This window comes from Thunnus thynnus, chromosome 22 (genome assembly GCF_963924715.1).
Source record: "Thunnus thynnus chromosome 22, fThuThy2.1, whole genome shotgun sequence".
NCBI classification, from domain to species: Eukaryota; Metazoa; Chordata; class Actinopteri; order Scombriformes; family Scombridae; genus Thunnus; species Thunnus thynnus.
This window is the reverse complement of record NC_089538.1, coordinates 22,983,942-23,008,589: the sequence shown is the minus strand read 5'-3', so window position 1 is coordinate 23,008,589 and position 24,648 is coordinate 22,983,942. Positions and strand designations below refer to the sequence as shown.

Sequence of the window (24,648 nt, the reverse complement as noted above, 5' to 3'; positions counted from 1 at the left end):
AAAGATGAAGAAACATCAAATCCTCACAATTTAGGAATTAGACCTAAAGAATGTTTGGGTTCTTTATTATTCCAATTGATTTATTGACTAATTGTTCCAGCTCTTATTTATTTATTAGCAATTAGTTTGTGGTAACTTGATTAAGCACACATTTCTTTAGTAGAATTCAACATTTGAGCCCAAATTAGAGCAAAATAATAAAAGCTTTTCAATTTGATTTTAACTTGGGGTTCTTCTACAAGATGGAGTCTCAAGATCAGGTAACAATTCAGGTGTTGCCTTAAAGCCCCTATCATTTCAGTTTATAATGTCCTTTTGTGGTATATCCAGTTTAAAAAAATAAATAAAATCAACTAATTAAATTACCATGTGGTTAACCTGGAGCCTGTGGGGCCCCTGAGGTTCTGGGCCCCAAGGTAATTAAAGACGATCAATTGAAAAGGTCCAGGAGGAGCCGAGTGATTAAAAAAAAATGAGTGTATGAATTATAAATAGAAGTTTGGATACATGTGTATCTGTTTCAAAGCATCTGAAATGTTCAAATAGTGACACCTCCTGGCCAAACATCGGTATTGTTTTTGAATGGAAGCAGTTGAGTCAACCAAGCACTTTATTAGGGACGCCTGTGCAATCTAATGCAATCCAATACAAGAACTCTGCCGTAAATTCTCCTTTTGACCAGAATATTAGGAACACTTTACAATCTAATGCACTCCAGTACACCAACACCACCCACTACAACCTCAATGATAAACATAAAGTACAATTATCACCTTTCTGAAAATGTCAACAAAAACTGAAAATGTATAAGCTTCATAAAAGTAGAATTTAATGCAGAGCTGTTGCATTGGATTGGTTATGATTGCACAGGTGTTCCTAATAAAGTGAGTATAAGTGAAAACTGATGATATCATCCTGAAGACTTTGTTCAATAAAGGTTCTGATGCTGTTTGAGGATAAATAAGAACTTATTAATCAAAAGAACAAAGTCAAAAACCAGAGAAGACATCAAGAAGAACAAAAATATTTCCATTCCAACTAAATGGCTTGAAATGCTTCTTTATAGAGTTTTTCCCCCTTAACTGGAACATTTTGTCTGGTTGTGTCTGTAGTGAAAATATTTTAGACTAAAATGCCAAATAGGTGGCGCAAAGCAGTCATGTATGATGCTGTTGATCAGCTTTATTGAAATGTAGGTGTTGCACATCCTTAAGTGCTTCAGGAAGTAATAATTCATTGAAGTTTTTACACACACACACACACATAAACACACACAAAAAAACATAATACACTCATTGCCTGAGAGACTGTCCCAAATGTTGGAGAGCTGAAACAGGAATCACGTATAAAGCTTTGTGTTTGAGCTTCAAGTCTAAGTCTGTTTACTGGCTAAAGGTCAACCCTCCCAGTAGATAAATGTAACAGGAAGCTGTGAGACTTCCAGGAGCACTGAGATAAATGGTCCTTATAGGGTGTTGACAACAGTAAATCGTGTGAATGAACATGTTGGCGGTGCAAATGTTGTGATTTATGATGATATTCTCTATACCAGACAATAACTGTTGGTTAACTCTGTATCCCAGTTAATCGACTTAAAACAAGTTAATTAAATCTAGTTTACAAACTGGTTTTCATGCACAAACTAGTCTGTTTTTACTGTATATGTGTTATTCATTGTATGACTACAATAATTGTGTTTTTAGGTTCTAGGAATGGCAGTGTTGGTCCACTACTGTGATCCAGGATAAAATAACTCAAAAACTAACAGATGGATGTGTCACCGTGATATTCTGGACAGACATTTGTGGCTCTTGATGATCCTCTGACTCTTTATCTTGCACCATCATGAGGTTCACATTTGTAGATTCAATGTCATAAGAACTATTGCATGAAATTGGCATAAAGTTTTCAACACAAATTAAGATGAATTGTAATAACTTTGTTGATTCCTTAACTTTTAATTGAATACTTGGGTTTAACTTAAAATGTATTCAGCTCAGCTGTGTTTAGCTAAATGTTAGCAGACTAACAGTGAACATGGTGAATATTATATCTGCTAGACAACAGCATGTTAGCATTGTCATATGTGCGCATGTTAGCATGCTGATGCTGATGTATCAGATGTCAGAGTAAAGTCATAAACAGCTCCATTAATTAGTCCATACTGTGACATTTTGTCTACATGGCTGATGATGCCTCTGAAATCTATCTGTCAGCTCTAAAATGTCTTTTTTGTCAGTAAAAATGTATGATAGAGCTGCCTGCTGCTGCTTGAAAGAGAGCAGATAACAGTCCAGCTATGAGGTATGATGATGCCATATGCACATTACATTCTTTTAATTTGATTTCTTTTAAGTAACATCTGATATGTGTTTATTGTTGTTAGGCAGTGAAACTAACCTGTAAAACCACCAGCTGATGAAGGATAATGCTAACATTAGTTAGCTAACATTGTTAGCATCCTATTTTGTAAACACGGTTACCATCTGACGCAGCATGACGTTAGTTACTAACTTATCTAACGCAGGATCCTGGTGTCTAGTTACATAGCTTGGTGACTTCTTGTTTGTTAAGCTAAAACATTTGTAATTGTTTATTCTCAGATGTTGTTACGTAGATAGATGTGATATACGGTTTTATTCTCAGGTGTTGTTATGTAGCTGTGATACGGTTTTCGGAGATGCTGCAGTAATGAGTAGAGGTGTCTCTGAGGTCCTCTCATATCTGACATTAGCTGCATTTGTTCTATATCAAACAGTTAATGATTGACTTTCACCATATTCTCCTGCATAATAGCATATGTATGACATTGCACTGTTATGTAAAATAAGAGTTACTCTCAAAAAGGACAGACGCATATTTGCAGTTTCAAGCTTTCTGTGTAACTTCGAAACCATCTCAGGAGCAAGTAGAGATGTCAGGAAACAGCTAATAAATAGCAGGTGAGCCAGCTGATTGTTCAGCAGCATTGGATGATGTCTCAACATCATGTAAACACTTTCAGTTTCTTTGATATCCCGCATCTTCTTTAACTTGTGTTGAGTCCAGAATGAACAAACCATTCCTTTAATGCCTGGCATGTTGGTAAAAATTGTATCCTGATGTTTGTAGTTTAGTTTAAGTTGGCTGTTTTTTATATCTAATATTTCCTTTTCAAGATTTTGTTTCTGTTCTGAAACAGGTCCAGGGAGGCTTTGGATGCAGGCATGAAGGAGAGGGAGTGGAGGACCTGAAGCTGTGGAGGCAAGCCGTCATCAACCAGTTACCAATTTCATTCAATCATCATATAATATATTATTTGGGTCCGTGCATTGTAGGGTAAAGTCCCCCAATAACATATAAGAAGAGAGTCCCAAACTCCTCACTGACCAGACCATCTAAACAACCTCCTGCAAACAGACAGGATCCGATAAAGAACCCCCCCATCTCCTGCATGGTCATCAAATCAGACCACTGACTCAAACCATCTTCGATCATTCAAGCTACAACAGCCAGCAAGATGCAAAGACCAATTCATACCCCAGTGTGAACTGATAGTACCATTCGGATAAAAGACCCCCAACATCGGTTATCATAACTCACCTCTGAGAGCCAGTCACACACAGAGACAAGCTGGCACCAACTTTAATCCCACTGTGGAATTTGATTTTCAGGACTTGAGTGACCAACCCAAGAACTTATCACTGGGCAAACCAGCATAAGGCAAGACATGCTGTACAATATGCCATGCCCCAGTGACATACAGACATTCACACACACACACACAATCATGTGATTCCTAATTTGAAAAATTAAGTTTTTAAGGTGCTCTTTTGGGCTTCTTTTTGCTGGTTGTTGTTGCTTTTGACTTTGTGTTTGACTCAGAATTTGGAGTCATGAGTTGAGGGTCAAGCCTAGGAGAGCATGAGAGCATAAACCAGGAGCTCTCTTCCAATGGGAACTTTTCAAGTCCGGACCGGCCGACTTACTCATCATTACCAGATCCAGACTCCTGCTCCTCACTCCAGCACATTGGACTCCATTCTCCACAAGAAACCACCCCAGGGAGCAAGCAAGTATGCGTACAAAACTTTCATCAACTTGCTTGAACCCTGGCACTTTCATGATTTGTAACTTCAATTGGTAATTCAGAACTAAGTTGTTGTACCGTTGATTTGACTCACTGCTTCTCAGGTAACAGTCATCTCATCCATTTGTCTGGTCTCTCATACCAACTGCACAATACATAACTCTGCATCATGCATTCAAATCATTTGCTAGCCATAGCCTTGTGTACCAGTTTCCCTTTCCCTCTTGTGTCTTGTTTGTAAAATGTTGTAGTGTTTAGTACTTGTAGCTGTAGTATTAGTAATAAATGTGTATGTAATTAAACTGGACTTGTTTGTGTTTTTTTGTGCTTGCATCTCAGTCACTTAACCTTAAAAGACCTATACCCCTGCAAAATCATAATTAAGATTAATGACAATCATAATTCTAATTGACCTCTCTTGTGTGGCCAACAAGGACGACTATTCCCCTTTACCTACTTATACCTATTATACCTACTCTAATATGAGTTATGTCGCTGGACAAATAATTTCATGTTGGAGTTGTGCACAATAATAACTCATAATTCCCCATAAAATCATAAAGCTATTTGAGTACACACATTCCTACAGCATGTATTAAATATTATATCACTGAATGTGATCTAAATATTTTTATCTCCCTCAGCTTATGTATCAGCACTGATGAAGTCTCTGAGGGAGGGCTACTCCATGTCACCAATGACTCTACGAGAGAGCAGCGCTGCGCTGCGCTGCCCTCCACTGCACCGGGGTCCCTCGCCACATCCTGCCACCAGATCACCAAACAAGAGGCAGTCAGCCTGTAACCTGCACAGCCTTGATGGTTTAACACAGAACTTTAGTGTGAAACCCAGCATGGATGATGTGGATCTCAGTTTGCAGTTTGACATTACAAGTTACATTTTTAGTTTCAGACTGACTCATTTCCTTTGATGTTTATTCATTTTTATAATATGGTCTGGGTGAATCCTCAATTCTGATATTGGATTAATTCCAGATAATGGACACCTACTGAGAAATTCCAGTGAAACTGTCTGTTCACTGTTCTAAATTAATGCACTGACTAAAGTTAGTAACCATAGCAACAGGGATGCAGTCAAAGCCTCTGTTTACAATTTATTGCAACACGTTAACAAGCTAATATCTAATTACAGCAATGAGTGACTTCAACATTTCTTTTAACCTATTTGGAGACTATGACAACTTTGGTGACTGGACTACAGCTGAAGAAGGAGAAATTGAAAAGAAAAGGGAGAAACAGCACAAGGAGTTAACACCGGGAGAATTAAATCAAATAGAAGATGAAAAAGGTGAGATCAACACAAAAAAAAACAATGAAATGGGCAGTTAATATTCTGAGACTTCCTTGCACAAAAACAAATGGACTGTAACTAAAAACTATACCGCCAATGCTCTGAATGAGACCCTGTGGGGGTTTTATGCTGCTGTCCAGTCCACCAAAGCAGAGGGGAGTACAGCGTTGCCAACCTAAAGAGTCTGAGGGCAGGTATTAACCGTCTTTTAACTGAATTCAATGTCATGACTGACACCAGATTCAAGACCAGTAATGCAGTGTTTAAAGCCATACTTAAACGTTATAGGAAAAGCGGTAAAGATACCAGCCTCGACTATCCCCGTATCTCTGAGTCAGACCTTGAACTCATTAGAAATTCCATTGTACTGTCTTCAAATACACCCCTCGGTCTGGTCAGAAAAGTCTGGTTTGACATCCAACTATTTGGCTCGGCATGGCAGGGAGGGCAACTGGGAGTTATCCAAGGCATCTTTCATACTTCAGAGAGACGAGGATGGAGTCGAACATGTCAGCCTGGTGCACAACCCACAAGCTAAGAGTCATAAAGACAAAGAGGTTTTATGTTTGCCAGGCCCAAGGATCCGCTGTATCCGGTCGCAAAATTCAAGTTAAATATTACCAAATGTCCGTCAGATGCCAAATCCCAAAGCACATCGAGACCTCCAACATGTGGTACAGCAAGGAACCTCCACTGTCCACTACCTCAGGAACATGATGAAAAAGATCAGCGAAAAGGTGATCACGCTTAAAGTCCATTGGCTAATAAAGACATGACAGTCTGATAATTTTGTACGACACTAAATAATATTTTCTCCCTCCATCCCCAAAATATAATAAAAATCCTTATTATTCTCCCTTTCAGGTGGGTCTTTCACGGGTCTACACAAACCACAGCCTCCGAAGCACTGCTATAGGCCAGCTCTCAGACGCTGGCCTGGAGAGCCACCAGATAATGTCTGTGACAGGCCATCGCTGTGAGGGCAGCCGGCAGGCTTACTGGGCTCTGTCACTGCAAGAGAGATGAGAATGGAGCCATGTCTTGTCTTCTTCCAATGCCCTGACAAGTAGTTCCTGTCATGGCCAGTCCTGAGCTGAAAAACACCCTCCTTCAAAGGCTGCTATGCTGGATTTGCCTATATCACTATCAAACTTTACAATAATTGGAAAAGTTGAATTTAATTTGAAATAAGACAGCTACTGTAGGTAGCACATAGTTGATAGCTGATGCAAATTGTTAATTCAGTCTATTTTCTATTCATATGATTTCCATTGGCTACAATCTGTAGAGTGGAATTAATTGTTGACATGTGTTTTTGCAATAAAAACCTGAATAACTACCTGTGGTTTTTAATTATTTAAAACAAAATTGTTCGACAAGCCCATGACTACAACATGAAAAAACACAATACATCCAGTCAGCCCACTGTATGAGCAATATAGGTTAGGCCTAAATTTCGCAAGTCTCATAAAAACGGTCCTGTTAATACAATATATCTAGTCTGGCCTACAAACCTCTGCTGGCATTGGCCTCAGCTGGCTTTGGATACCTCAACTTTGGAATTAAATGAAATGAAAAAAATCTGAATATCTTATTTACAACACTGAGTGCAGTCCTTCAGTGCTTCATAGCTCATAGCTGAACCAAAGGCTTCTACAAGCTGAGTGGACAAGAAAAATATCCTGTTGCCAAATCTTATCCAAGGTGCTTCCTGTTTACCAGAGTAATGAACTACATTTCCATTGCATGAGAACCTTATGAGATTAGTGTCACTGGCGTTACACGGGAAACAGAGTTATGTCTTGTGAAAAGATTTTGATTGCAAAATGCATGAAAACATAAATAGTGGTTTTAATTTATTTGTTCTCTGTTAAGTGACTATGGTATAAGCAGGATAATACCCGACGAGGTATCCATAATCAGGCATTAATGGACTTAAATTCCTGATATCAAAATTTTGTTGAGTGGACAACGTGAACAACACATGTAACAACCTTAGCAACAACCTTAGCATTCAAGGCTACAGAGCAGACGCACTTTAATTGACATGTGTAATGAGCTGACATCAGCTTGTCAGCAGGGTAGAAAAGACCGCTGCAACACGAATTGTTCAGAGCAAGATGAAGTTTTGGACCCTTGAACACATTTAACATCCAACATCATAACAGGATATAAATGACAGACAATCACCCTGCTACATCATGAGAGAGGTGAACAATAGAAATAACATATTAAAGAAAACACTGATCTGCAACAAAATTCATACATTTTGCAAACTCTATAGAGCTCAGTGTTCAAAACCTTTAAGAAGTAATCAACTCAGGCTGTAAACAGATGTCAGCATTTTATTAAATATTAAATTATAAAAACATTCTTTAGAAAGTTATGATTTCATTCTGTGCTGTCAGTAAATGTCACCACAAATCTCCATAGGACAGTTTGCTGATGATCTTTTTGCTTCTCATCTGCATGAGACCTACATGACAGTCAACCTCGTCATAAAATAGACCACTTCCTTCACCAAAAACCACACAGTCAAACTTGTTGTCAGTCCCAAGACAATTAATTTGCACATCATATTTAAGTAAAACAGTATATAAAGAAGCCACATAAACAACTTCAACAAAGACTGCAATAAAAGACTTGAACAAACTCAGACTGCTTTGATCATTTTAGACTGATATAGGGATCCCAAACCATGATCTTTCTCTAAACCCAACCAGACCTTAACCACAGTGTTGTTTTTTTGAAAGCACAGACAAATGATGTTCTATGCTGATTACTGCCAATAGGGGCACCAGATTAGAAAACTCTCCACAACAACACTAACAGACAATGATGTGAACCTGAAGCAGCAACAGGAACCACATCTTTTCACTTCTTGATTTCATTTCTGTCTGCAGAATCAAAGTCTGCATGGTGACCACCCACCATCAGACTGCTTCTGTTTTAACACTGTGTATTATATGTCCATCTTAACTCAGTTACACCTCAATAATGTGATTAATTTAGTAAATGAATCAGTATTGTATTACAGCATTGCTTTAAGAGAAGCTAGATATAATCAAAGTGTTTTCTTGTCCTACCTGTCATTTTGAAGGGCAACAGTAGGCTGTCAGTGGCAGTCCTGGCTGTTTTGGTGCCCTATACTATAGGTGAACTTTCATCGCATCATTATTAGAGATATTTATCGTTTGAATCTTAGCTTACAGCGTACTACTACTCTTGTGAAAGCTCCTCATTGGTCTGGTACTTTATCAAAACTCTTATAGGTTCCGGACAAGATTATATGTTATTAATATTTATGCTGTCTCAGCCAGAAAGTCAAAAAGAATTTGATCTATTTTAAGATACATAGCTGATACATACATTAAGTATAAGAACATTTTGCAGGCTGGAAATGTCTCGATTGTTGATAACATGTACAAATGAAGTTTATACATTACTTAGGAGGCACCTGCTCACATGTACTGATTTTAGCAGTTAAGAAAAAGGCTCATGTGTATGGCCCACCAACCCCAGACTTCACCCCAGCAGAGGAGCTAGCCCTTGACCTGAACCAAGGGAGGCCTGTGATGGAAGGGATCCAGGGGTGGAACAGCCACTGACCCTGTCCCACCTACAGAAACTGCCCTCTTCATACAAGGTACATTATTCAAGTACTGCACATGGAGTCACAGTCCATCATTTATTTGGTGTTATGTGGACTGTCTGACTTTGGCTTGCCTTGCAGTGTCTGGCAACACACACGCTCCTCTGGAGCCATGAGACAATAATCTGGTGAGTATTATTCATTAAAGGCATAGGCTTCACACATCCCGTCAACATTAGGTCAATACAAGTTCTATTGAATATGGCAGGGGGGAGGCACTTCTGCAGCAGATGAGGAGGAGACTGTGTCACTGTACAGCCTGATAGCAAACCTGGTAACATAGTGAGTATTGCCTAAGGGAAATCCACATTATGCACAATTCCTACTGTGCTGATTGATAGGTGTTTTACAAAATTCACAAACTGTCAGACGTCTGCACACCAAACACCTACGAAGACAAATAGAGCTGGCAGATGTGAAGATTGAATTCCACAAGAAAAAACTGCAGGATGCTGGAAATCCTGAAACTAGACAGAGAAGTAAGTGATTTCAATGCACACTGTAAGCATGACGGTAACACAATGTATTAATCATTGTTTTTCTCTCTCAAAAGCTCCAAGCTGACGAGTGCAAAATAAAAAGGTCAAAAACATTGTAGTGTCCTCTCCCTGTTTCATGAATGTACAGTACACTATATAGTTATTGGTCCAGTGAAGTGAGACTATAATTTGGGAAGATTATACAATTATGAAACCTCACAACCAGAAACCAATGCCAGATAAAATACACATACACATGAAACAGTGACTATCCTTTATAAGTAAAGGGTAGGCTACATCAAAGAGAAATCAATCAACTGAAATAATTAACAATGTATTGGTCTCTGACCAGTCTGCCATTGACATTGTCTGGAAATATTGCAGCATTGTCTCAGTCAATCTCTAATGCCACTTTGTTGCCATTTCCTTCTGAGCCAGGCAATATTGTGTACAACAGTGCAGGCAACAGTGACGTCGCAAGCCGTCTGGGGTGACCCTCAGGTGGTGAAGACAGTGAAAATGTGACTTTAGAAGACAAAATGCCATCTCAATTCAGGCCCTTGTTCTTGCATGGGCAAGATTATATGCTTGCTGTGCTGCTGTTTGAGGGTCTGCAAGGGGAGTGAGCAGGAACAGCTGACAGGCATAACCCTTGTCTCCCAGCAACACGCCAGAGAAAAACAAAATGTTATCGTCACATCTACATAAATAGCAGAGTAAAACTTTTGACACACTCATGATGTTCAAGGTGCTTATCAATAAAATTTGTGTCGCTTACCTTGTGATTGTCGCTGGTAAATTGCACTGGCCCAAAAGACTCGTCATTGACTGAGCCAGGCCACTTTGCTTCTAAATTACTAATTATGCAGTCAGCATCAAAGATCATCTGAAACAATAAGATGTAGCCTATTAAGGTCAATTAATGCACAGAATTAATTTATGTAGTTGACAGTAACCATAGGTTATTCTTACCTGAACAGTGACACTGTGGAAGAATTTCCAATGACATTAGGGAAGCTGTAACACAAAATAACGAGTATCCTACTGTGACTGTTCTAATGTAACACTGTTTTTGTAATCTGTAATTCATGTTACCGGCAATCTTATAGAATTCCTCTTTAATGTAGCAAATTGTTCTGTGGCCAGGGAAGGTGATGCAGATGTGTGCCAATGTTTTTAATGCCAAATACACATTTCTGATGGAGCGGCAAATAATGCCTTTATTCAGATTTTCAGTATCTCCAAATGAATATAAGAACATGCCACCTGCAAAAAAACATAGTGCAACACAGATCATCTGTGGGATGTTGAGGGCGTGGCTCCGTGCTGTGCAGTGCTCAATTTAGGGACCCCGCAGTCTGCACAAGTAACAGATGCCATCACCGGAAAATCGAGACCTCTCATGCAAGTAGTTTTGGGAAATGCCAACGGGTCTGACCTGTCCCGAAACTCTCTCTCACGTTGGAAAGCTCTTCTCAGTATTAATGCTTCTTCATCTAACACGTCATCCAAAAAAGAGCACGCCATTGTGAAGGAAGAAACACACATGAATGGGACTTTATGTACTGTCCTTGTAACTGACTTCATTGAAACCACCTTTGCAACTTCATTAACCATTTCTAATCATCTCAACAACTGCAATAATACACATATTCATCAAACCTCTGACAGCAATATGAACAGCAGTCTTCATAAACACGATATAACAATAGGCCTAACAGTAATAATGACTCACATGAATGATTATAAAAAATGATATTGGTTACAATTAAAATAATAACAGTAGGCCTACTTAACTGAATGACAATGTATCTGTGGTATTTTAATGCAGGCTAATAAAAACGAGGAAAAATACATACAGAAGACCATGGAAAAACTGCAAAACACATTTATTTGCGACCAGAGTGACAGCTGACTGAACTGATAAGGCACCAGGATCAAGCAAGCCTGGCTGTTAGCCTGGTCTGGAGCAGTTTTGTGCAGTAGCCCTCTGGTCAGCCAGGTGTTGTAAGGTTTCACTAACACAGGCCTACCACAGAAGTGGGATATACACACCAACCAGAATAAAGGAGGATTATGTAAAATGTAAAAGACATAACATCACTGTTAAACTGCTAAAAAACTGTAATATTCAAAAGAAAAACATAATACATGTAGAAAGTTTTGTGTTTGCATAACTGCTTCAAGTCTTTAAGTGTTTACTGGCTCAAGACTCCCAGTAGATAAGTGTAACTGGGAGCTGTGAGACCTAACAAGTCGATCACAGACAGATTGTGAAGGAGCGCTGAGATACATAGTCCTTATAGGGTGTTGACAACAGTAAATCAGGTGAATGAACATGTTGGTGGTGCAAATGTTGTGATTTATAATGATATTCTCTATACCAGACAATAACTGTTGGTTAACTCTTGTATCTCAGTTGAGCCATTTATAACAAATTCATGAAATCTAATTTACAAACTGGTTTTGATGCACAAACCTGCATGTTTTCAGATTCTAGGCTCTAGGGATGGCAGTGTTGGTCCACTACTGTGATCCAGGATGAAATAACTCAAAAACTAACAGATGGATGTGTCACCGTGATATTCTGGACAGACATTTGTGGCTCTTGATGATCCTCTGACTCTTTATCTTGCACCATCATGAGGTTCACATTTATAGATTCAATTGAAATGTCACAAGAACTATTGCAAGAATTGGCACAAAGATGGTACACAAATTAAGATGAATTGTAATAACTTTGTTGAGCCCTTAACTTTTCATTGAATACTTTGGTTTTTGAACCATATTCCCTTTAGCTCAGCTGTGTTTAGCTAAATGTTAGCACACTAACAGGCTAAACTAAGACAGTAAACATAGTAAATATTATATCTGCTGGACAACAGCATGTTAGCATTGTCATATGTGAGCATGTTAGCATGTTGACGCTGATGTACCAGATGACAGAGGAAAGTCATAAACAGCTCGATTAGTCCATACTGTGACATTTTGTCTACATGGCTGATGATGCCTCTGAAATCTATCTGTCAGTTCTAAAATGTCTTTTTTGTCAGTAAAAAGTATGATAGAGATTATCCCTGTACAACAAACAATCCCAAAACAAATACCTATAAAACAGAAGTCAGTTTATTTATTTTGTCTTTGGTAATTTTACAGGGACATTACACATAAGAAATGTTACATATGATATATTTTGGAAAAAAAATCTCTGTACATCTGAATATGTAACAGATGCGTCAGAGGAAGGTGCAACTAATACAATGAGAAGAACTCCAGCACACTGTCTCGCTTACTGCTGGAATATTTATTAAATCACTATGTTTTGGTTGTCTGACCTTAACTTTTCATTAACATAACACTTCTATACATACAGTGTATGTATGGAAGTGTTATGTTATTGCCCATAAACCTCACACACATCATAGCTGCCTCAATTGTCCAATCAAAGGACCACAGATTAATTTAGTTTACTGATGAGCACCTTGAACAACCCCCAGCATACGTGTCACCATCCAGGTTAGTCAGAAAAAAGCATTGGAAAGACTAGAAAAATACAAAATGACACAAGGGTAACAGTATATCCATATAAACCCCAAAAACTCAAGAATAAAAAATAACAAGTTCATCAAAAGCAAAAGAATTGATATATCATAAATCATAAAATGCTTTCAAACATATTGGAGCGGAAATCCATTCTATCAAAAAGTCAAAAAGGAAAGGTAAAATTAAGGACAAAAGTGGCAATTAGTCAAAAAACTTGCATTATCATCATAAAATAAACATTATATCTACCTCCAAATGGCACCAGATTGTTACAAGTCAAGGATGTAAGGTATTATTTATGCAAAGCCGAAATAAGGGCACGAATGCCAATTTATCATCTGATCTATACAGTCACATTCATATGTGCATGCAGGCTGTTAATTAAATGATCCATGTAAATATCACTTCACGTAAGTGAATAATACTACACAATTGATAGTAGCTAAGAGAGAATACATTCTAAAACAAAGATAATTCCACTACTACTACAGCTACTGCATCTGCTACTAGCACTACTAATACTACTGCTGCTTCCACTAATACTATTACAAAATGAAGATACTCCCTTATATAATTGGTCCTCTTGGAAATAGGACTCATCACTCCAGAGTGAGATGATGAGAGGCTCTCCTCTTTGCTTCAGCTCGAGCTGTAAAAAGAGCAGAGAGAAGAGAGTCTATTTAATTTCATTTTTTATACATTTTATTTGGATTTAATTCCACATAAGTGGCATTAGACAGTAATTGCTTTTACTTGAGTTATTTCCATTTGATGTTACTTTATACTTCCACTCTACTACATTTCAGAGGGAAATATTGTACTTTCTACTCCACTACATTTATTTGACAGCTTTAGTTACTTTTCAGATGAAGATTTGACACAATGGATAATATAACAAGCTTTTAAAATACAACACATTGTTAAAAATGAAACCAGTGGTTTCCAACTTTTTTGGCTTTTGACATCTTACAAAAAGCAGTGTGTAGTCGGGGTCACATTTCACATGTCTATGAGTTGTTAACAGCTCCACCAAATAGTGATTTTTCCCTCTAAACTTCTCACATGCTTTCATTTCAATAAATGTTCAAATGATCCAATATTTCAGCAAAAATCAAAGAAAGAAAAAGTCCAAAAACTGAAAACAGATTTGTGTATCAGAACTTTGTTTTTTCTTCTTTCCTCTCCCATTAATCATCTCACCACCCCTCAGATTTATCTGCTGACCCTTTGGAGGGGCCCGACCCCTAGGTTGGGAACCACTGGACTAAAGTAGCTAACTGTATATAAAGTAGTGTAAACTAGCTCCACCTCCAGCAGCTACAACAGTAACATGCTGCTCTAACACTGATGTTTCATTATTAATAATCTAATGATGTCATATATAATAATATATCAGTCAGAGGGACCAAACCACTACTTTTACTGCAATACTTTAACTACATCAAGCTCATAATACTTATGTACTTTTACTGCAATACTTTAACTACATCAAGCTCATAATACTTATGTACTTTTACTTAAGTAGGATTTTTCATGCAGGATTTTTACTTGTAATAGAGAATTTTTACTTTGGTACTTTTACTTAAAGGACCATTGTGTAAGATTTAGAAGGATCCCTTGGCAGACATTTAATATAATATTCATAAATATGTTTTGATTAGTGTATAATCACCTGAAAATAAGAATAGTTGTGTTTTCGTTACCTTATAATGAGGCCTTCATATCTACATAGGGAGCAGGTCCTCTTCCACAGAGCCCCCCATGTTCCTACAGTAGCCCAGAACTGACAAACCAAACACTGGCTCTAGAGAGGGCCTTTCGTGTTTTTTGTGAATTTTGTGGCCACCATAGATTCTCCTACACATTCGGAAGGGGAGGGTGATGGGTATTCATTAAGTCTGCTACCTCACTGCTAGATAACACTAAATCCTACACACTGGTCCTTTAAGTAAAGGATCTGAGTACTTCTTTCACCACTGTCCAGAGGAGAGCAGGGAAAAAAGGTGGTGGTGTTATTCGGTGGGAAACTCTTGATATTAGGTCCTAAGACTTGAATTCATGATTATAAGCTCTGAAATGGGTTTGATTTTAAGTTAATGTCAGCTTGACATGACATAAAACTGACAAACCAATCTAATTATTATATTTAAGTTAATGACAACAGATAAGTTGACTTAACTAAACTGATAATATGAGTTTACAGAGTGCTGAGCTTTAGCACCAGTGTCTTGACATTCAGTCTTTGCAGCGTCTGACCTCTGACCCCCTGAGACAGGCCGACAGAAAACATCATCAATAAAGGGATCAATATATTCGGTTATTTTAAGGGTTTTCTGAGGTGTTCTTACCTCGAGCCCACCTTCGGTAAATGAGTACACACACAATGAGGATGACATTGTAGAGGATGAACAGCAGGATGGTGCACAACAGGTGCAGAGACATAAGAGGAGGAGGAGGAGAAGGAGGAGGAGTGGTAAGGACACTTGTAGGCTGAGCTCCAGCTGTGAGGAAGAAAAGAAACAGTTCAGCTCAGTTTAAGGAAATCTCCAAAAAAGTCACCAAAAGAAAAAATGTTCCCTCTAATTAATTCTAATTAATTAATTCCACACATGCCATGGCAATGCCAGAATAGACAGGGCAAGGGACAATCCAGCAGGTGGTGGTATTGCAACAATTATGGATACCAATCGCTGTAAAACTCAACAGAATAAGCAGAGGCAAGGCCGAATGTACGTGTGTGTGGTGTAAAACGTCTCCAGACGCGTCCAGGTCCCAGCCATTCATGAAAAAAGAATCTTATTTGCAGAGAAAGAACTTGTATTGCTTGTTAGTTATCAAATCACCCGCGAAAGCATTGGCAAGGCAACCCTAAACAAGTTGCAGACTCAAATATGTCATCAGTGGAGTTTTGTGATTGGTTCGCTCACTCCACATGAAAGCATCTTTCATCAGGCAGACGTAAACCTTTATGTGTGTGTCCCTGCAATGTTACTGCTTTGGAGCCATTTCTAAACAAACTAACATGTCCAAACTCTTCATCATGAAGGAACATGACAAGTCTACAGCACAGAGGAGCACGATATATCAGGCTTTGGATACACACACAATACTTGTGTTAGCCTAAATTTGCCCTGAATTAATTTACTGAGGCAAAAACAGTGGGAGCAGACTAAAAAATAACAAATGTGTTCAGTTTTTAAATATATTATAATATTTAGAATTTAAAGACCCCAAACTTCTAGAAAAAATACAGAGGACATAATGTCATTGTCCTCAGCGGTAGCTACTAATTATAGTCTAATTAGCTTGAAATACTATATGTTTTAGCTCCACACAGTGGGTTTAAACTCATCCAATGACATTATTTCAGCTTCTAAAGCAGCTAAATGCTGCCACTACAGCTGACCTCCTCCTATCACACACTCTAGTGTCTACAGGAAGCAGAAGATCATTGTCACCTCTCACTGCCAGCCAGCTCTGTGGTGACTCTCCTTTTTTGGGGTGTTTACACTTGTAAAGGCCTTCATCAGAGTTGGAAACGGCTCGGAGGATCATATTTCCTGCAGGCTGAGAGTTGATTTCAATACCATTTTTGTAGAATGAAGCAGGGAAATCTGATGTAGATTTGCCTTTTTCCTTGTAGGAACACAGAAGTGTCACATCGTCTCCCTCTGTCACAGGAAGTCCAGGGCTCTCCAGGATCACAACACCAGCTGAAATATAGGAGAATAAACACCAGTATAAATTTCCATAATTGGTGTATTTTATATTTTATATTTTATATTATAGAGTTTACATTTAGTATTACCAGTAACAGTGATGTTGACGGTGTTGCTGCACTCCCCCCGCTGGGACTCACACCAGTACAATCCAGTGTCTGACGGGAAGGCATACTGAATGGTGCAGGAGGATTCACTTGGGATTCCCCAGCCATGCATGCATCGCTGAGATGTCCTTTTCGAGGTGTTTCTCCTCACTATCCAGCCGCTGGAGTCTGCTGGTGCCTTACAGCTCAGAGAGATTTGGTCATACTGAAAAAACTGAGATCTGTTGGGACTGATGCTCAGTGTGGCTGCTGGGGTTCAAAAGGGAAATAATTATGAATGTATTTAAATTTTCTTCTGTATACATAATTGATGATATGTGTTAAATACAGTCTGCTTGCTGCAGTTATATTGTTTTTAAGTGGTAACATTTAAAGCTGCATGAATCAACTTATTTTAATAAACTGAAATCACATTTGATTTTCCCTTTTGGCTGTCAAAAATGTCAGTGTTGTCTTTTTTATTTCCAATAGTTTGTTATTATTAAAAGAAGGAGGGCTAGAGGGACATGTGTGTTTGATTGACAGCAGCTGGCAGACTGAGCTCCAGTAGGGGATGAGAGACAAAATAAACAAACTGCTGTATACAACTCATGGACAGACAGTGTTCTGTTAACAGTGGTATTGAAGAGTGAGAACCAAACCAGTGTCTAAAAGATCTGAAGTGACATTTTCAGGTATGTTTACATGCTGTTTAAAGTGCTGCAGCTGAGTAGCTAATTTACTATCTAGCTGCTAACTGACGTTAGAGGTGCACTTTTCCACGGCGAATGTTTGTTTGGAGACTCGTTCAACAAGCTAAGGTGCAGGACAAGATGTGTGTTTGTGTTGGTAAGTTAGATAAGAGGACACTTCAGCAGGAAGGGCTCTTATGTTATGTAACAGGAAGCTATCAGGCTCAGTGTGACCGACTGCCTATTATATAACACGTTATCGGTTTTATGCAAATATGGTCGAAAATTGAGTGATTTGATTTTCTCGTTCTTTACTCGAAATGTCAACTTTTCAAATACATCTGTACATGTTTGAGCTGAAATCCAATCCAAAATATGAGAGTGGATAACACAAACAACACATGAAAAAACCTGGGCAACAACCTTATTGACCAAGGCTACTGAATGTAAGGCCGTTTATGTGCATGCGCAACGAGGCCTCGCCAGCTCATTGGTAAGATAGAAAAAAACATTGCAAACCAAGTATTCAGACCCGATTGAAGCCGTGGCTTTTGACTTGCAGAGAGCATTTCTACATATGTTCACCTCAAGTTTTGGAACTTTGACTGTGTTTAGCATCCAACATCATAAATGACAGAAAATCACAAAAAGCAGAGTATGCCCCCTTTAAGATTCAATCTAATTAATTGCGTCATCGTTTTGGTTTTACAGCGCATTAATAATGTCAAAACACTGCTCAGTCTCAGAGCTGTCAACAACCTTGTTTCCAGCAAGTTAAATTTAGTTGCAACTGCTGTAAGATTTTCTCAATCAGATACCTATGTGATCAGTACACATTGCTCTTGTTTATTTCATCAATTATGTTACAATGACACATAAATGGAGAAAATCATCAAGGACTTCAGACCGAAGGTTAGGCAGAACCTGGTTGAGTTATGATATTCAGAAAAGGAGAAGTCAGTGAAAAAGATACAGAAAGTAATCTGCTCAAGTGGCTGGTAGATGAGTGGAGAAAAAGAAAGAACATATTATATTGTATACAATATTTTTAAAAAGTAAAATTTCTTACAGAGCATCAGGCAGAGTGATGTGATCTCCATGTTGTATTAATGCGGTCTGTCTTCCTCCGAATGTTTCTTTCACCCTGCCACATTCTGACCACATCCTGACCTGACAGGAAAGGCCAAAGGTGAAAGAGAAACCAAATATTAAAGAAAATGCTGATGATCTGCAACAAAAATCATACATTTTGCAAACTCTCAGCAGCTTTCAAAAGTATTCAACCCAGGCTTTAGACAGATGTCAGCATTTTTATTAATATTAACTTATAAAAATATTTTTGGGTACTTATGACTTCATTCTACGATGTAATTTTGCTGATGATCTTTTACAGAGTTTAACCAAATCGATTTCACTTCCTGCTCATCTGCACGTGAACGACAGTCGACCTCATCATAACATAGGCCACTCTCTTCACAAAAAACCACAGTCAAACCTGTTATCAGCCTCAAGACATGCAATATATGTCATATTTAAGTAAACAGAATATCACTTTGTAAATCATAACACAGTTTGCATACATCAATGCAGGCTCACTATTTGGCAAGATCCACTACCATTTATAACTGGCAAAAGAGAGCCTTATTGTACAGTGTAGAACACATCATCATTTGATATGCCAAATGAAACTTTTTGACTATTAAGATATGCGGACAGTGGTTAAATACTAGTAACTTATGATCAAATATCTGTTGAAGCTGACAGGTATAAATGCTGGCTGATGAGAAGACAAAGTAAACTAAGTAACCAATGAGACCTGAGACTTGATCTGCTCTGTGAAAAGTACTGTGTGAATATAACTTTTGTTATGATTTGGCGCTATATAAATAAAACTGAATTTAATTGAATTCAGTGAAAGTCAAACACAGAAACCGGTAGGGCTAGAGACATTGACCTGCAATCTGTAGCAAGATACCGTGCATCAGAAAGTATTCAGGCCCCTTCACTTTTTTCACATTTTGTTATGTTGCAACCTTGTGCTAAAATTGTTTAAATTCACTTTTTCCCTCATCAATCTACACAGTACCCCAAAATGACAGAGTGAAGACAGAATTTTAGAATTTTTTGCAAACGTATTAAAAAGGAAAATCTGAAATATCACATTGACATAAGTATTCAGATCATTTACTCAGTACTTACTTGAAGCACCTTTGGCAGCTCAAGTCTTCTTGGGTATGACGCAACAAGCTTTGTACACCTGGATTTGGGGATTTTCTGCCATTCTTCTCCGCAGATCCTCTCAGGCTCTGTCAGGTTGGGTTGGGACCGTCGGTGGACAGCCATTTTCAGGTCTTTCCAGAGTTTCAGGGTTCAGGTCAGGGCTCTAGCTGGGCCGCTCAAGGACATTCACAGAGTTGTCCCTAAGCTACTCCTGTGTTGTCTTGGCTGTGTGCTTAGGGTCATTGTCCTGTTGGAAGGTGAACCTTCGGCCCACTCTGAGGTCATGAGCACTCTGGACCAGGTTTTCATTAAGGATATCTATGTACTTTGCTCTGTTCAGCTTTCCCTCAACCCTGACCAGTCCCCCAGCCCCTGTCACTGAAAAACACCCTACAGCATGATGCTGTCACCACCATGCGTCACTGTTAGGATGGTATTGGGCAGGTGATGAGTGCTGCCTGATTTCCTCCAGACATGACACTAAGAACTGAGGCCAAATAGTTCAATCCTGGTTTCATCAGTGATATAATCTTGTTTCTCACAGTCTGAGACTCCTTTAGGAACGTTTTTGCAAACTCTAAGCGGGCTTTCCTGTGTCTTTCACTGAGGAGAGGCTTCTGTCGAGCCACTCTGCCATAAAGCCCAGATTGCTGGAGTGTTACAGTGATGGTTGTTCCTCTGGAAGTTTCTCCCATCTCCACACAGGATCTCTGGAGCTCAGCCAGATTGACCATCGGGTTCTTGGTCACCTCTCTTACCAAGGCCCGTCTCCCCCATTGCTCAGTTTGACCGGGCAGCCAGCTCTACGAAGAGTCCTGGTTGTTCCAAACTTCCTCCATTTGAGAATTATGGAGGTCGCTGTGCTGTTGGGAAGCTTCAATGCAGCAGAATTTTTTGTAGCCTTCTCCATATCTGTACCTCAACACAATCCTGTCTCTGAACTCTGCAGGCAGTTCGTTCGACCACATGTTTGGTTTTTGCTCTGATATGCTTTGTGAGACTTTATATAGACAAGTGTGTTCCTTCCCAAATCATGTCCAATCAATTTAATTTACCACAGATGCACTCCAATTAAGATGTAGAAACATCTCAAAAATGATCAAGAGAAATGGAAGGCACCTGAGCTGAATTTTTCAAGTGTCATAGAAAAAGGTCTGAGTACTTATTCCAATGTGATATTTCAGTTTTTCCTTTTTAAATTTATTTGCAAAACCTTCTCAAATTTAGTTTTCCCTTTGTCATTATGGGGTATTGAGTGTAGATTGATGAAGGAAAAAAATAATTGAAACAATTTTAGCATAATTCTGTAACATAACAAAATGTGAGAAAGTGAGGGGGTTTATTATCACAATACAACTTGCCCTGCACAACTTCTGTTTTTTAATATGCTGGCCAGTTGGATACCAGCAGAAATCGAGTATTTTCTTACTCTCTAATATTAGTGCAAATACAGGCCAGATTCTTGCTAAAATTGATAGCGTTGCTAAGGAATACATCGTTCAACTACACACCACACAGCTGAAACTTACAAAGACTTCTGCTCCTGGCACACTTTTTTGTCCACTGAGAGGAACCCATGCTTCAGAATCGTCATCAGGTAGCTAAAAAATGTATTACAAAATAAAGAAGTATACATAGTCTACAAACCAACCTGCATGTGACCACAGTTACCAAGATGCAACATGGTTAGTTCTTCAGATATTTTAAGACAAAACCTAATTAAAAATAGTACACTTTACTTAGGGCAACATGGGTGATATCATTTGTATCTTCAGAGCCATTGTCAGAGTCGTGCTCAGAAAAATTGTGATTCAGGTTCTGTTATATGAGAATAATACCAACATCCTGACTAACTTAACATATTTAAGTGCACTCAGTGAAATATTAATAAAACACAGAAACATATAGGGAAGACACTATTGAGCTATTATTGGTCACCATGTATCATGACTATCTTTGTAACAAGAAATCGAGCAGCTGAGGATGACATCAACTTCTTCTGTAGTTCCTGATAGACTTTGTGAAGATAGTCCACTTAAGGGGCTCAAGACCCAGAACTGTCATGGGTTCTTGGCTAAAAATTTAGAAAAAAGGACAAAGCTCTCACATATGTCCAAAACACTTTCTATGCAATGAGTGCACCACATTTTGCAAAAAACAGTATCTCCAATACTGTCTCCAGACTAAAAATGCATATCACAGGATCACACACAATCCAATAGCTTGGCATTGTCAAAATGTCAGTATGCTACAAGATATTGCTGAAGACCTCCGCTGTAGGAGAGTAATCTGGCAATACAAGACTGAGTATTGAAAGTTGTTTTTTCTATTTTGTGCATAGTAGTATGTGCTAGCTACAGACAAAATAGACACACGGCACAAGTAACTTCCAAAAGGTCCACAAAAAGGTGTAACTTTATATGTACATATTTAAAGTTCATGACTTACCAGATCCCGGATTGACTGATGAATCTCAATGTTGTTGGCCTCTGTCAGTGCTTTGCTGTGATTAAGGATGCAAATGATCAGAAAAATTGCTTTATTTTAATAAATGTGTATCTTTAAAACCCAAAAGGATTTTAATGTTTCCCTCTAAAAGCTTGAATATCAATTCTTTGTGGTGACTCCTCTCTGAGTTCATGGAAGTGAGAAGTTTAAAAAGTCACAGTATCCAGCTCACTGACTAAACCTCACTAAATTTGCAAGGCTGGTTTTAAGGAGCTGTTGCTATGGTTAACGGTTCATTTTAAAAATGATTTGAGGAACTGGAAATCCCAGGATTATAACTGACAAGAAACTAATCCAGCTAAATCAGTTATAATGTTATATCAACTCAGATTTTCCATTTGAGCTATGTGACTGTTCGAGTAAAATGAACGGTATATAGCAATCGCCCTAAAGGACAAGTGTTGGTAAAGCTTCATATTTTTGTAATAAAGGCAAACCAAGTTTGAATAAATAATGTTACAGCTAGGAGCCTCTGGTATGCATAAATTGTCTATTCAGATTCAATCAGTCATGCTGTGACTAAAGTTTATAAGCACAATTCAAGGACCAGATACTAATGTACAGCAACTTATTGCTGCCATGCCAGAAAAAAACGCATCCATATCACGTTATAACGTGAAAATATTACCACTACAACAAGATGTTTTTCGCGTTACAACAAGATATTTTCATGTTATTACAACATACAAACATCACATTATAACAAGAAACTTTTCAAACGCACAGAATAGTCCGCTTTTCAGTGCTGGTGTGTAAAGAGGGGTTAGTATTAGTAGATAGAAGTGTGGCTCTATCTACGGTTAAAACATACCTGTATGTTGCGGCCGTTTCAACCTGCCATGAAGGCTATGAAGAGAGACCTGTGTTGGTGCTTGTGGACTCTAGTGGCTCCTCCAATATCAGATGAACAATTCTGCCTCTCCAGCTGATCAATGAGAAATGACGCTACCTCCAGAGGGTCGGACTCAGTATTTCTGTGCAGCCCCATGCATTTTAAAATCCTCCTTAGTGCGCGCATTCTTGTCACAATATCATCTACTGTGCTCAATGACAGCAGATGTAAATGAGCAATATTCCTCAATTTATCAGTTCCTCATTCAAACATGAGTTTCACGTTGTAACAAAACAAGTAATCACATTATAACACGACACATTTCACATTATAACAAGATAAACAGTATATTGTTATAACACGGAACGTTTCTTGTTCTAACGTGATAAGTTTGTATGCTGTAATAACGTGAAAATATGTTGTTATAATATGAAAAACATCTTTTCAGGTTATAACATGATACTGATCCGTTTTTCTTTTTCTGGCGTGGCAGCAATACGCTGCTGTACTAATGACATTGAGAAAACGTTTTTACTGCCTTGGAGATTTTTATAGCCAGTCAGCTGGTTTTAAATCAGGGGTAGTTTGGATTTTTTAAGTGATGTTGTTAGGGCAGAACCACGCACTTTAGCCACCTGAAAAAATCAATATCCGTTTAAGTATATGATAGACGTAGAATATTTTCACTGCTTTACCTTTTGGTCAGACAGTCCTATCGGGCGCGGGGAACTGAAGCTGTTGCATGCATCTATCGTTACAGCCGAACGAAGCCAGCAGACTCCATTGACAAAAACAGTCATTTTACCTTGCAGAACACGGGGGTTACTAGTGTAAGTACCCCATACAACCCCACTTCAAAAAATACAAAACTATCCCTTCACCTTTATCATCCCTGGTGCGTAATCAGTTAACTGAGGCAGGCATCAGATAGTTAACGTTAGCATGAACTTCTAAAACAGAGCCAAAGTTACCGGTGACGCTAGCCACAACTGCGCTGTTTACTAGTCGGCTAGGATGAAGCAAAACACTAACCTTTTTTTCCACGGATTGTTCCTGCTGAAATCTCCATTTTATATGAACCAGGGAGAATATATTTCCTTTTCGGTCGACCCATTTTCTCTCTTTGGACACACGCTCCTGGTTGTGAGCGCGACAGTGGTGCGTGCAGAGTTGACTCATGGTGAAGCGGGCCATGATTGGACCGCAAAATCGGAAGGTTTTGTACAAACGAGTACTAGCCAATCACAGCACAGTAGTACTAGCCAATCACAGCACAGTAGGGCGGGACTACTCTTGCAAAAAGGGCAACCGTTAAGAATGCTAAGACTACGAGCGTTACAAAGGACGTACAGCTAAAAGTTTTTAGGCAACAGCTAACTTTCAAGGTCAAAGTCAAGTTTGAAATGTCTAAATATAGGTATGCCCTTGTTTCTTGGACTAAGGGACCAGACAAAATGCGATTAGCATCGTACCAACAAACTGGATAATTGACTTTGATGCAACATATACTCCCAGAACATATATTTTGTGGAATGTC

At 38.6% G+C, this 24,648-nt stretch overlaps 2 protein-coding genes across 8 annotated transcripts in view; one reads left to right on the top strand and one right to left on the bottom strand.

Annotated features, from left to right (window-relative positions):
• The window catches only part of LOC137175004 (low affinity immunoglobulin gamma Fc region receptor II-c-like), a 91,464-nt gene extending 87,691 nt beyond the window's left edge, over window positions 1-3,773 (top strand). The window contains exon 6 of the mRNA XM_067580617.1: window positions 1,704-3,773. Within this exon, the coding sequence (XP_067436718.1) occupies window positions 1,704-1,738 (35 nt within the window). The 3' untranslated portion in view covers window positions 1,739-3,773. The remainder of the gene's footprint in view (window positions 1-1,703) is intronic.
• Window positions 3,774-12,619: 8,846 nt separating this feature from the next.
• Window positions 12,620-24,260, bottom strand: LOC137175007 (low affinity immunoglobulin gamma Fc region receptor II-c-like). Of its 7 annotated transcripts, none has more exons than XM_067580629.1 (8): window positions 24,138-24,260; window positions 22,220-22,269; window positions 21,301-21,372; window positions 18,621-18,721; window positions 16,863-17,129; window positions 16,513-16,767; window positions 15,403-15,555; window positions 12,620-13,703 (listed from the first exon to the last, which is right to left on the bottom strand). In XM_067580629.1, the coding sequence occupies exons 4-8, from the start codon at window positions 18,649-18,651 to the stop codon at window positions 13,654-13,656; spliced, it is 756 nt and encodes a 251-aa protein (XP_067436730.1). In that variant the 5' UTR covers window positions 18,652-18,721; window positions 21,301-21,372; window positions 22,220-22,269; window positions 24,138-24,260; the 3' UTR covers window positions 12,620-13,653. The 7 variants fall into 7 exon arrangements, with proteins under 7 accessions (XP_067436730.1, XP_067436732.1, XP_067436728.1 ...); XM_067580631.1 differs by having other exon boundaries at window positions 22,220-22,274; window positions 24,144-24,260; XM_067580627.1 differs by lacking the exon at window positions 24,138-24,260 and adding an exon at window positions 23,091-23,482 and having other exon boundaries at window positions 22,220-22,274.
• Between the last annotated feature and the right edge of the window lie 388 nt (window positions 24,261-24,648).

Bases quoted from the DNA above. Each gene is read 5' to 3' on its own strand.
- LOC137175007 (XM_067580629.1), bottom strand. From the start codon at position 18,651: ATGGAGATCACATCACTCTGCCTGATGCTCT. The intron at 16,768-16,862 runs GTAATACTAAAT...CCTATATTTCAG, and splicing joins CGTCAACATCACTGTTACTG to CTGGTGTTGTGATCCTGGAG. The intron at 13,704-15,402 runs GTAAGAACACCT...CTCTTTTTACAG, and splicing joins TTACCGAAGGTGGGCTCGAG to CTCGAGCTGAAGCAAAGAGG.